Source organism: Monodon monoceros, unplaced genomic scaffold (assembly GCF_005190385.1).
Source record: "Monodon monoceros isolate NGI ecotype Baffin Bay Population unplaced genomic scaffold, NGI_Narwhal_1 Super_Scaffold_22, whole genome shotgun sequence".
Classification (NCBI taxonomy): domain Eukaryota; kingdom Metazoa; phylum Chordata; class Mammalia; order Artiodactyla; family Monodontidae; genus Monodon; species Monodon monoceros.
In genome coordinates, this window is record NW_021703779.1 from 124,638,374 (window position 1) to 124,652,295 (window position 13,922).

At 43.4% G+C, this 13,922-nt stretch overlaps 1 protein-coding gene across 3 annotated transcripts in view; it reads left to right on the forward strand.

Annotated features, from left to right (window-relative positions):
* MTM1 (myotubularin 1) overlaps positions 1-13,922 on the forward strand; it is a 98,903-nt gene that overhangs the window by 21,626 nt on the left and 63,355 nt on the right. For all 3 annotated transcript variants that reach the window (XM_029241538.1, XM_029241536.1, XM_029241537.1), the window contains exons 2-4: positions 4,278-4,350; positions 6,970-7,042; positions 8,720-8,814. In XM_029241538.1, the coding sequence (XP_029097371.1) occupies positions 4,288-4,350; positions 6,970-7,042; positions 8,720-8,814 (231 nt within the window). In that variant the 5' untranslated portion in view covers positions 4,278-4,287. The remainder of the gene's footprint in view (positions 1-4,277; positions 4,351-6,969; positions 7,043-8,719; positions 8,815-13,922) is intronic.

The following is a 13,922-nucleotide window of genomic DNA, read 5'->3' on the forward strand; positions in this document are numbered from 1 at the left end:
TGTATTCTGGTGGGGGCTTGTATTCTGGTGGGAGCTTGTATTCTGGTAGGGGCTTGTATTCTGGTGGGAGCTTGTATTCTGGCGTGGAGGGTGGACAGTAACAACAGGTTATCTGGAAGGTGGTAAGTGGTAGGGAAAGAGACAGAGGGAGAGAGAGGGGCAGAGAGAGAAAGAGAGGAAGGAGACAGAGGGAGAGGGGGAAGAGAGGTGAAGGGACACAGAGGGACAGAGGGAGATACCATGAGACCATTGAGGTTAGTTGGCTTGAATTTAAAGAGAGACACAATTGAGGCCATGTCGTAACTTTAAAATCTGATTTTTTAAATAATGCCACCTTTATGTAGCTTTATTTGAAGGGGTTGTGGGGGGGGTCTCAGAGATTGCTTGCCTAGATGAGTTTTCCTAGCTATGTTTCTTACTCTAAAACTCCTTCTCTACTGAGACTGGGACCAGTCTCATCCAACCTGGTTTCTTGAAAAATAGAGATCACTTGGACTCACTTTTCCCTGGATGGAAAGGATACTGCCGTGTTAGGAGATGTCAGCTAGAGCTGGTCCTGCCACTGACTCACGCTGGGGTCTTGTCGTAGTACCCTCTCTAGGCTTTCCTGCCATCTTCTCGGTAATAGGAGAAGACTGGCCTTAAATCATCACAAAAGTTTTTTTCAGGATCAAAAAAGATAGAAGCCTACCTTTGGTTAGATTCCTGAAATTAGCATATATATATAGGGAATTAAGTTTCAATTTTCACTTTAAAGCCAAGGTAGCCCAAATTCAATGTTTTTTAAAATAAAAAGGATTGAAGCTTGATCTTTAGGGGTTTGGGGCAAAATACACTATAACCAAAAGGGTAGCTGACTTTTGTAAACTTTACTATAGCTTCTAATTATTATTGAACCCCATTTAGACCAACAGAGATATTTTATAGATGAAGATATGGATATTAGAGACAGATCAGGGCCTGCACTCACCCATCTAGTACATTTTCTACAACTCTGCACAGGGTCCAAATGAGACAGTATTTCCGTGTACTTTTTTTTTAAAATATAAATTTATTTATTTATTTATTTTTGGCTGCGTTGGGTCTTCGTTGCTGCATGCGGGCTTTCTCTAGTTGTGAGCGGGGGCTACTCTATTGTGGTGTGCAGATTTCTCATTGCGGTGGCTTCTCTTGTTGCAGAGCACGGGCTCTAGGTGCGTGGGCTTCAGTAGTTGTGGCACGCGGGCTCAGTAGTTGTGGCTCGTGGGCTCTGGAGTGCAGGCTCAGTAGCTGTGGTGCACGGGCTTAGTTGCTCCGCAGTATGTGGGATCTTCCCAGACCAGGGATCGAACCCCTGTCCTCTTGCATTGGCAGGCAGATTCTTAACCACTGTGCCACCAAGGAAGTCCCTCCATGTACTTTTTCAAGAGAAGCTTTATAGAGCTAGATCACCACTGGCCATGCACTGTCCCTGTGGTAGTTAACTTTCTTCCTAGTATTTCTAGGGTCAGACCTAATTTGTAGAAGAATTGGTTGTGGCGTCAGCATTCAGTTATTATCCTTTCATTATTGAAAAGGATGCTAATAATTTGTTAGCAAATATGTCATGTACTGTTCTAAGCCCTTCATGTGTATTACTTCATTTTGCCCAACTATGCTGTAGTAAGATAGAGATAATAGCAACCGAAGGCCAGAGAAGTGAAATAATCTACCCAAGGTCAAATAGTGAATTGCACAGTCGGGATTTGAATGGAGTCGGCTCAGTACCTGTGTTGTTCAGTGTCATGCTGCTCCAGCTCCTGTACATTTCAAGGGTCTGTTGCAACCTTTCAACAAAGAGAGGCTCACTGGTGACATTTGAAAGCAAGCCTCATCATGGAACTAACCCATGTTACCCAGACCCTTGGATTTCTCAGCTTTGTACTCAATCCAGCTTTTAATAGTAGCGTCTTCTAGGGTAACTCTAAAAATGAGGGCTTTAGACATAAAGACTGCATATTATTTGATTCTGTTTATATGAAATGTCCAGAATGGGTAAATCTATAGAGATAGAAAGCAAATATGTGATAGGGGCTGGGGGAATGGGGAGTGATAAGTGATTACTAATGGGTATGGGGTTTTTGGGGGAAGTGATGAAAATGTTCTAAAACCGATTGTGGTGACAGTTGTACAATTCTACAGATATACTTAAAACTGTTCAATTGTTCACTTGAAAGGGTGTGTTAATAGTAGGTGAGTTATAGCTCAATCGGATAGTTAAAAATAAGGGGAAAAGGAGGACCTCCCTCTGTTAAATTTAGTTGTTATTTATTTTAAAAAAATATTTATTTATTTGGCTGCGCCAGGTCTTAGTTGCGGTGTGCGGGATCTTTAATTGCAGTATGCGAACTCTTAGTTGTGGCATGCGGGCTGTAGTTCCCTGACCAGGGATTGAACCCAGGCCCCCTGTATTGGGAGCATGGAGTCCTAGCCACTGGACCACCAGGGAAGTCCCTATTTAGTTCATTTTAAATTGAAGTTTTTAAATGAGGATTGATGAAAACAGGAAGACTCATCTTTCTTTTATGGTTTGTAAACAGGACCGTGAAGACTGAGTCGATTATATAACCCAGCATTTGAAATGTCTTATGTTGACTTGACAGTAATAACTTAACATGTGTTTGAAGACATTGACTTATATGATAAAAATGTTTTAAATATTATAGCATCTGATTACTAAAAGTAATTCTATATCCGTTCCTGATGAAAATCCCCCAAATGTGTAATATTGTTTAGTCAGTAGAATAATTTCAGGGCAGAAACATCTGACTTGCTCTATCCAGTCCATCTCATCCATTCTGCTGTCTCAGAGAATAATGGGTTATTTGACTGGATTTTAATTTACGATTAGAGAGGTTTTTTTCAAGGCTATATTGTCTGAACTATTTTGTCTGCATTTAATTCATTCTACAGTTATTCATTAATCTTTTTTTAAAAAGTTATTTCTAATTTTAGATCGTGCTACCTCTTAATAGTTTCAGGTCTTTTAAGTTTAGTATTCCTTTCTATAAAGAAGTATTTTATTTTGCCCTAAGTGTTCATGTTTAAGCCTCTGCAGTAGTTTCCTAGTTCCAGTGTTCTGGGATTTGGTGAACTGATACCCAAGCTCAGAGCATCATCATGTTTCACAATAGTGTGTGTTTTGCACATAATCAGTCATTCGTTCATCAAATAGTTATGAGTGTCATCGTGTGCCAGGAGATAACCGTGACCCAAATGGACCCCCAGCCTTGCCCTTGGAGAGCTGAGCTCTGGTGGAGGAAGCCTGGCGGTGCTAATCTTGTAAGATTGTTCTCACCTGGCCATCTTGCTGCCTCTTTGTCCTGATGGGTCCCCTCATCCGCATCTTCTTTCACCTCTCAGGCCTTACTTAAGGACATTGGACAGCAGTGCACAGCTATCAAATCACTAGGCTTTGTTCCAAGGGGTAGTGATGTTTTCCATGCCATATTTTGTTAGTGAGTGGTTGGTCTTTTAATGAGCCTGGCAAAAAAGATCCTATAAATATCCACAGTCACCTTGCTGAATTGGATGTGGTTTAACCACCAGTGACTTCATATGTCTCTCTCGGTGTCATTAACTTTGATAAATAAAATAACCAAAGCACTACTTAGTTTTCTGTTGTTGCTATCATCTTCAAAAGTCTAAATAAACCCCTGGGTTACCAAGGTATTGTATGTATTCCGAATATGATGGTTTCATTTATGTCTGAATTGTGATGAATAAGCCTTATTTAAATGAAGTATATACTTTCCCTAGAAAATGCTGATTAAATCAAATCTTCCTAATTTGATTTCCATCAAATCCATGCCACTTTAACTTGCCTTAATTTAGAGAAAACAGAATTATTAAAGGGGAAAGAAGAGTGAGTTCAGCAGTCTCCCCTTTTTATCACTCCGCCTGGCTGCCTCTTAACTGTCTTTAAAAATTAAGAAATGTGGAAATTTGAAGCCTGTTGCACAGTTAGTGAACATTAAGTTTTCTCCCATGACAGTTTGAAGGCTAGGAATAAAAATTCCGGGAACGTGTGTGGTGTCTTCTGCTGAGCTCCCCCTTCTCTGTTCCTCCACGGTTCTCTGCACCTTCATCGGAGCTCTTTCCCAGGAGCTGTGTTGTGGTTGATACTTCGTGTGTCTCATTCCCACTGGAGACTACGAGGGAAATAGGGCCTGTCAAGCGTACTCCTGTTTGTTCTCAATTGCAATATGTTTGAAATTGCATACAATTCCATTGATATTGAACGTTGTCTTTCTTGGTAGAGTTTCCAGTATGGCCTCTGCACCGACTTCTAAATATAATTCACACTCCTTGGAGAATGAGTCTATTAAGAGGGTAAGTTGAGTTTTCAGATTTATCTGTACCTCCTTCTCTCATTTCTCCTTTTGTATTTGAATATTAGGTGCTCATTCTGGGTTTCTTGAATTATTAATTTCATTATTTATTCACATAATGTAAATTCTGTGATACATGTGGTTTCATTAACCCACCTTGTTCAGTAAAAGACTGATTATCTTATGTGTGTTCAGTGAGTTTTGTTTGTAAATCCTTTCACATAACTTCATTTTTGAGAACCTCTGACTTGTGAACTACTTCCAGTGTTACATTTAAGATACTAGGCAATCTCTTGCCCCTGAAAGCTTTCTGAAGGAGAGATTGGAAGCCAGGGCCCTCTGAACAGGCTGTTAACACCTTCCTAAATATTGGTGTTATTTTCTAATTATGAGGATAAAAGAGTTATAGGACCAAAACAAATACAGCATTAACAGAAAATGGTTCCAAGTGTCAAGGAGAAATTGTGTAATTAGAGGGAGATATTGGAACAACTATTGGAAAGAAGGAATTTTAAATAAGCTTTATTCATGGCCCTTTAAGGCTTTTGATACATATTACCTGTTATCCACCAGAGAGGTTCATTTACACATCCACAAGCAGTGTAGAGAGATACCCAAGCAATCAGAAGGGAGCCAACTAGTGTCTTTTAATTTGTATTTCCCTGAGTACTAACAAGGGTACCTTTTTTTGGTTTTGTTTTGTTTTAAAGGTGTGTTTCTTGTCCATTTGTAATTGTTTTGTGAAGTGGCTGTCTGTGTCCTTTGCCTATTTGTGTTTTGGGGTGTTCGGGGTATCCTTTTCTGTTGACTTATAAGCGTTCTTTAGAAATTATGATGATCAACTCTTAATAATATATATTATTCTTTATAATACATATAATAATAACATATAAGACTTTTCCCTAGTTTACTGTTAGCCTTTTAATTATATTTATGTGTTTGGATTTTGAAATACAGAGGCTTAAATTTTTATGTAACCACATCATCAGTCTTTTCTTATATTTTCTGCTTTTTGTGTCATGTTTGTAAGGACCTTTGCATCCCCCAATTATAAAAGTCTTTATTGTATTTTAGTATTGTTATGGTACAAGGATCAGTTCTAAACACAAGAGTAACTTCAAGAAGGTAATTGTAAGTCCTTGTGTAACGTTACTCTACTGTGAAAGTACATCTTCTGTTAATCCCATGTTTTCCTGTGTTAATAGACATTTGTTTCCCTTATGTTGTGGCTGAATTACGCTTTCTTCTCCTGACCCAGAACTGTGGTATTTAAAGGCTGTATGAATATTAAATTTGCTCGTTATACTTGTTTTTAGTTTGAGGCAGTGTTAAAGGAGGATGATAATTTCTTTGCAGTCTTATCGTTTATATAAAACGTGTGGTTTTTGCTCCTCATTGAAGAAGGCATTCCTGGCTGGGGACAGTTTGCCTTACCCTCCGATTTATAAAATGCTTAGCTTACAAGCACTAAAACATATTGAAAATTAGCTAGGAATTTTCACTTTGTACCTGAATAAAAAGACTAAAACCATTAAAAATCCAGCAGAGCCCCCCTCTTTGACAGCTTACCTCTCACCTAAATACACAAGCCACGTTTCTCTTGTTTCAGAATACTCTACATTTGCATAGCCCTTGGTAATTCTCAGAAGTGTGCTTGTGTAGTTTGTTTCACTTAATATTCACGAAACTCCTTTGAGGCAAGGATTACTAGCTTCACACATGAAATAATTGCAGCGTGACTTTGGAAAACAACTAGAAAAAAATGAATGAAAAACAGCGATGAAAAAACCTTTTGCCCAAACAGATGTTAGTGATGTGCCTGGCACTGATCCGCTGGGGCGGCTGAATAGATTGAAAGACGCCTTTCCCAGGCATCCAAGTCACATGGCAAATGAGCCTCTCAGAACTCACCTTCACTTTTAGTGGCTAATACTTTGCCTGTCTGGCAGAGCGGCTGCGGTGATTGAACGAGGACCATGCGTGGGGAGCCAGGCCTAGAGACGTAGTAAAGTCACGCGAAGAATTTGTGCGTAGATGGTTCCCAAGGCCCCTGTTGGCTCAAAAGTTCAATGACAGGCCACCCCGTCCTCTTATCTAGTCACCTACATGAAGAAAGATCTTAATAAAATAGGAAAATAAAATAGGAAACCCAGTGTGTAGTAACTGTTATTTTCTGGTGTCGTGAGAAGATGCTGTAATTACTGTTGCTCAGTTAAGGCCCCATTGAAATCAAGTTTTCATTCCTTCTCTCAACAAAATAGGACTAAATACTTAATATGAAAAAAAAGCTGCCACGGTATATGTGTACCTATAGAATACACTTAATATTTACTTTTTATCACTTTCCTGAACACTGTTAACTGTAAATTGCTTGGAAGGGGTGTTTAATTAATATCATTGAAAAGCGTGCTAATGTTATTTACAGACTGAAAGTTAACACAGCTAATGAATGTTGAATGCTAAGTTGTAGTTTTTAGTCGTGTGGATTTTCTGTGCCAATTTTCTGTAATGGTCACTATTTCTCTAATTTTTTTCTTTGACAACGATATCTCTGTTTGGTTGCTCAAAATCCTATGCAAATGTAATGTCATTACTCCTGATGGCACCATTTTGTTTCCAGACTTCTAGGGATGGAGTTAATCGGGAGATCGGTGAGGCTCTTCCTCGACTTCCAGGAGAAACCCGCATCACTGGTAAGGAGCCTGTGAAGTTAGGATTTTCGTACATTGATGAGAGGTCCAGCAGGGTCAGGTGGCTTCAATCCCACGGACCCTTTAGAAGTTACATTTCTTGATCAAAGAGTTCTCTCAAGAGCTTCACGCTCTCCAGGACAGTGATATTTTTTCCCTCTGTACCAAAGACAGAATTATTTTGGAAAAGAAATGTGGATTAGCTCTTGAAAGTCTCTTATTGGAGCTATAAGCTCTTATGGTTTGAGGTGATAAGAACAAAATGGTATTAAGGTTTTCCAGTCTATGATGTATGCTTTAAAATGCCTCAACTTAGAGGCTTAAAGTCCAAGTATTCTCTTCTTTGAAATATAGGAGACCACAGTGGTTTAAAATATCTTTGATTTGCCAGATAGCCGAAGTTAGTTATGCTGATGTAACATTCTGATTGTTGGCTTATTTTCTTCATTATAAATTCATATTACGAGGAAGGTATCTACTTTGGAAAGACTAGATCGTTCTGGCTTAACAATCCAGAAGCACCTGACAGCTTCTAAGCGAAGTGCTCATGTTGTGGGCATTCACATTTTTTATTAGAGTCGACATCCCCCTCTCAGATTCCCATTTGGTGATGATACAGTTACCATTGTTTCAGAGAACCTTTCGTTTTATTGACTAAGATCTGGGCTGTTTAGCTTAAATGGCCGAAAGCATGGTGCTAATCAGATTAAGGTCATAGATGTGGTACCTGTGTGAATGAGTTAGCCATGCACCATGAGAAACTATTCCATGTCCACGGACTTGCACGCGTGATCCTAGTCTTGAAAAGGAAACCGGTGGCGTGTGTCCATCCCAATTTCTGGATAAGAACAAAGAGGATAGCTTACTTTTGATGGTCTTCATTTGTAAAGTTTTGGTGCTCTGTATCAGTGCCAGAACCTTCACTGAGGTAGTAACTGACTGAATGAGCATGAAATAGCCTTACTGGGTATTCTTCATTTAGCACCTGAGGAGAAAGGGATTTCAAAATTACTATGAATAAGTAAATAGGTAAATAAACAAATGCCATTAACACATTCAAGGACATCCTTGAAAGATAAGACAAAGATATATTTCATTATAACAACTCAACTCTCCTGATTTAGTTTCTCCTTATGTTTGATTCTACCAAAGATGTACTAATTTCTTGGCCATCTGTTTCATCTCACTTAATATGTGAAATGAATCTAGCTCCACTCTTCTCTGGCCTATTAAAAGAGAAAGAATAGACTATCTAAACATTTCTGCTGCTGACATTCATTTATTAAAAACATCATGATGTTCTGTGTGATTAGAGGTTTGGCAGACCGCAAAGCCGATCTGGTGGTGAGTCTGTGAGACTGTCCTACATGAATTGCCATCCTCTGGTTGAAGTCTGCAGTTCACGAGTTACCTTGACAACCACCTGAGGGTAGCAGCGTCAGTACCCTCTTTCACTTCTGCTCTCCAGCTGTTCTCACCTTGTCCCTAGGTAGTGGCAGCCCCATTCGACCTAGCATGGTAATGTAGAAGCATTGCCAGTGCTTGCTTTAGACCTTTTCAGTGACTTTTTTTTTAATTGTAGTTATTCTTAGCCAAATAGTTTATATTAAATTAGTGCCATTTGTTGTGTATCTTGGTATATATTTCCATTATTTTAGGGTACTTTTTTTATCTTAATAGACAAAGAAGTTATTTACATATGTCCTTTCAATGGCCCCATTAAGGGAAGAGTTTACATCACAAATTATCGTCTTTATTTAAGAAGTTTGGAAACGGTAAGTAGAATCTAAGACCATAAAGATGACCCTAACTGTTAAAGATAATGCTAAACTGTTTCTCTTCTACCTTGCAAGATTGACTGTGGATCAGATTAACATGGGGGTATATTTGCTTCTCAACTCTTAATTTTTGGCTTATGCAAAGCTCATTTAACACTAACACCTGTTTATGCAGGAATAGAGTGAATTAAAATAAGTTTTGTCCTTGATAATCTGGGGAGGGGAGTTTTGTAACTGTACTCATTTGCTAGTTTGGAGAAGTTAGTTAGGTGTAGAACAGTGGTTCTTTACCAGAAGCACCGATGAGAACCACTTGCGGCGCTTAGCAGCCACTACAGACGCCATGATGTACTGCATCCGGATGTTCCGGCTTGTGGTCCAGGCACAGGTCCCTTGTTAAGGCCCACTGCTCTAGAACTTTACAAGTGTTCAATTACACAACACCAGGTAGCAGTTTAGAACTAGGATGACTATGTTGTGGCTTAGTGCCACTCTACCTTCTCATTCCGTGGCCATAAGATGTTTGCCACGGTATTTCAACGAATTTTCCGTTGATGGAACAACGTGATGGAGACGAGATGCTCCAGAAGGGAAAGAATGAATGAACAGCTGCTGAGGCTGTCCCAGAAGGGCCTGTGGTGGATGTGGTGGGTTGCCGTTGCCCAGGCCAGCCTGAAGGGGCAGCTGTATGTTGATGGGCTGGGTCGAGGAGGGATAAATAGGGCCGGGGCACATGGAAGAGGAGCCCAACATCAGCTTAAACGCAGGAGATGTTGCGAGTGTTGGGGGAATCTAGCTTTTGTTTGACTGCTTTTTACCTCAGAGTTTCTTCAGGACAGTTCTAATCTAGATTAGTTTGAACCTTTGGATTTTTAAAAAATTATGTTCATCTTTGTGTCCGAATTCTGAAAAATGCTGTTTATTACTGTTATTGCCTTAGCTGTGGGAGCCCACTTCTGTAGTGTTCCTAGACCCCCATGGGCCTGAGATTGGGCATTTTACTTATGTGACTCTCTTCAGGCTTCTAAGCAAGACTGGAGCTGAACAAATGTTTTAGTTTTCCAGAATGTGAAAGAAGATTCTGGAAATTAACAGAGCAGTGAGCTGGTTGTCAACCCTTGGCAACAACTGTAGAATTTATCATTTGAACAGATGATTACGTACCCAGGAAAGAAAGAAGCCCATTGGGAGTATTATTGACAGACTGTGTAACTGGTATCAAGCCTTTAACTTGGAAGGGGGTTAAAGGGAAGGGGAAGGGGTTTGAAGTAGTCTTAATCGGCTAAGATATTGGAGTGAAGCCACTAATGTAAAATTGAGCGTAGATAATAGTTACTTCATAAAAACCAGTTGTATTGGTGAAGGATGGAAGAGGTCTGTCTTTACAGGGGCTCAAGTTTATTTGATCCAGTAATTGGATGGGATTGGTTAAAAAGTTAACGTACCTGTAGGCTGAACTAACAAAAGTATAATATAACGTTATATAACATTATACTATACTGTACTATACAATATGGACAGCCAAAGTGAGACTCATTCGGTACAGCTTCCAAGTGTCAAATTGGGACACACTGAGAGATTTTATGCTAATGTATGCGAGAATCATCAAAAATCGAATTAGAGCAAGTTGTTGACCAGCCACACATGCCCGGTTCCATTTCGTGCTGTCACTGGTGATGAACTGGGGAAATTATTTAAACTGCGGTGCCGTGACAAGATTGTGTCTGTTCTGTGATCTCAACTGTGGAAACCAAACAAAAACCATCTGTCGAAAAGAGACCAGAAAGAAACACACCAAAAGGTTTAGTACTTGCGATAGTTGGACGGTGGAATTACGTATGCTTTTGTTTTCCTCCTCCCACTTGGCGTGAGCATACATTACTTTTGTAATTGGGCGACACTTGGCCAGCTTTATTTATTTCGTTTTCATACAGCACTCCAGAGGCCAGGGGTTAGCGTGGAGTGGGTGAATAAAATGCCCATTTGACACTGACTGCTAATCTTTTTCTTCTTCTACCAAGTTTTACATAAATATTTTGACCAATTGGCCACATCGTTTAGTCCAAGTTTAAAAACAAGCAGTTCATGGCAGAAAACATCATATAAAGCAAGCCATTTGGGTGGTTATGCAGAAGCCTCAAAACATAGTCATCATAGTGTATCTCAAAGTCCTAAATAAGAACATTAATCGTGGATTCTGCTGCAAAATGTGAATGTTTCTCGTGTGTTTGACAAAGAGCCGCCATCTCACTGGCCTTTTGAAGCGGACACCTGTGTGGTTCAGGTATGTAAACACTGCAGTGGGAGCACGGCCTGCCTCGGGAGTCAGCTGTCCTGTTTCGTCAGGTGTCAAGGGCAGGTTCCCTGCCCCTGATGTCCCGGGCAGTAGACGCACCGTGGTCTTTGGACTGTCATGCGGCCTTCTTCCCCTGGGCGTCCTTTGGGGTCTCCCCCCCCCTCCACTCTGAGCAGCATACTTTGCAGTCTGAAAACTCTTGTTGGATCCCCACTGCCCGCAGCATAAAATCCACTCTCCTTCGTGTGGCAGAAAAATTCTTCTGACTTCCCTTGCCTCGACTCACACTGCTTCTCCCCGTGCTGTTGTCCAGCTGCACAAAGCCCTGGCCCTCTTCCCAGCACCTGAGGCCCTTCTGGGCTGTTTTCACTGGGCCTGGATGCCCTCTCGTCCCTCAGAACCCACCTCAAAAATCATGTCCTCCCTGGAGGCTTCGCCATCTTCCGCCGAAGGCCTCACTCCTTCTCTGTGTTCATGTCCCCATGTTCACACTTATTGCTGGGAAACTTACCCTGCCCACCGGCTCTAAAGGTCCCAAACCCCTCCCCCTCCTCCTCTCCCCCTTTCATGTTTGTTTGTTTCTCCTGAGCACTTGCCACTGCCTCCTATTTTGTATATTTCACTGCTTTGCCTCGTTCCCGTCTGACCGAGGCCAGGGATGCTTTGTGTCTGTTCGCCTTCGAGCCGTGAGGCCTAGGATGGAGCGTGGCATGTGGCAGGGAAGAAATTCAGCCGTATTTATTTGTCACGCTCTCTGGCCTTCACTAGTGGCGAGACCTGGTGGTCCCGAACACCACCGTTGCGTTTGGCGTTGAGAAATCCCATAGCCGCCTTTTGACCTTGAGGGGTTTGGCTTGCGTTCGATCTCGTGACTCCAGTAGGGCTATTTAGGCCTGTAATACTCTGTCATCTGTGGACTCCCCGGGGGCAAGGCCGCTTCCAGTTTCCCTCGCAGGAATACTTCGGGCTCAGGCGCTGTGGCGGGTGAGAAAGACAGATTAACCCTTTCTTCATTCATGCGGCCGTATCCTTATCCCAGGAACACTCACTGAGCGCCCGGGTGAGTGCCACGGTGCCGGGTGCGCGACACGGAGATGAGCACGTGTGGTGTAGTGTGGCAGAGCCCACGGCGGGTGCATCGTTCCATGAGGTTACAAGGGAGAGGCAGGTTAACTCTACGCTGAGTCACAGAATGCCTTGTAGAGGAGGTGATGTTCCAACCAAGTCTCGAAGAACGGGGACCGTTTCCTGGACAGATGGGCGGGAGGGAGGAGGCTCCACAGGGCGCTTTTGCGCGTTGCGGGTCTAGGGCTATGGAGGGGCCCTGTATACTGCGGCAGCGGCGGAGGGATGTGCTGGAGAGGGAGTGTGGAGGGGAAGGGAGGAGACGAAGCTGGAAGCCTCGCCAGCCTCTAGCATGTCATCAGTCACCATTCAGCAGTGTGCGTGTCACGTGGGGAACGACACATGCGTTGCAGGAAGGGAAGTCGGGTCGCAGCGTGTGTGACAGATTGGGGGAGGGGGAGACTGGAGGCAGGGAGACCATCCAGGAAGGGATCTCCGTTTTCCAGGCGAGCAGGTCCTAATCCAGCCCACGTTGCAGTAGAAAGGAGGGAACAGCCGTGAGCCAGGCAGGAGGATCTGGGTGGCATTTGGAGTTGCGAGTCGAAGGGAAGACTCGAGTCGACAGTGATCCCTGTGGTTTTGGGCTTGAGTGGTTGCAGCTGCTCCCATTCGTGGAAATAGACATCACAGGAGGAGTGGGTTGGAGCTGAGACCCCGGGAGACAAGTCTGAATGTGCAGACTTACAGCTGCTGAGTGCGAAGTGGAAATGGCTCAGGAGCCATTGGGAACACGAGTCTGAAGGTGCTGAAGTGATGGGCATACGGGTGTCCGTAACAGCCGGGTCTAGCCACAGGGTTACCTGAGGGGACCAAACGACCACCAGAGATGCGGCTGCGGAGGGAGCCTCGGAGGGCCCGGCCTTCCGGGGCGGGGAGAGGAAGAAGCCGCAGTCAGAGCAGAGGGCAGGCTTGTAAGACAAAGCTTTGGTGGAAGTGGGGAGAAGAGCAAAATCTCTAGAAGGAAGGGAGTGGACAAGGGAGTGAAATGTTGCAAGTTTCAGTGAAATAAAGAAGGAACAGAGGCCCCGGAGGGTGGTCATGGGGAGGTGGCTGGGAGCCCCGGCGAGAACAGAGGCTGTGGAGATGGTCCCTCTCTTGCTCTTGCTTCCACTCCCCCTTCCACTGCCTGGTGGAAGCTTCTGCAGCTCCCAGGCCCTCAGCACACTTCTCTCTATTCATCCTCCCCACGGCTTCCTCCACTTCCCGGCTGCACTCGCTTCTCTCCAGTTAGCATTGTGTGTCAGCAAAGCTCCTTAGGGCCTGCCGAGCTCTTGCCCACGCACGCAGCCCGTCTGACGGCAGCTGCCGGGCAAAGCAGCCACCGCCCGACCCCTTCCCTAGTCCGCCCAGCCTGCTCCTGGTTTTCTAGCAGCGACCTTTCTTCGGGCCCCAGCTTCTCCTTTCTCACTACCTGCTGGAGATCCCTTGACTTTCCACCTGGCACCCCAGGTGCACGGCCGAGCCAAAACTCTCCTGCTTTTTCTCCTTGCCACTTCCTTCGTTGGGTGTTCTTGCTTCTCTTGATGGTGCTACTCTTCTTCTAGTCACCGTGGAGTCACCTCCTCCCCCTCCTCCGTTCTCCTCTCAAGTCTTCATTGTCCCGTCCCTGCCGGCATCTTCTCCCCACTGCGTTCTCTCTGGCTCCCACAGACATTCTTACAGACATTCTCCCCGCCCCCCACTT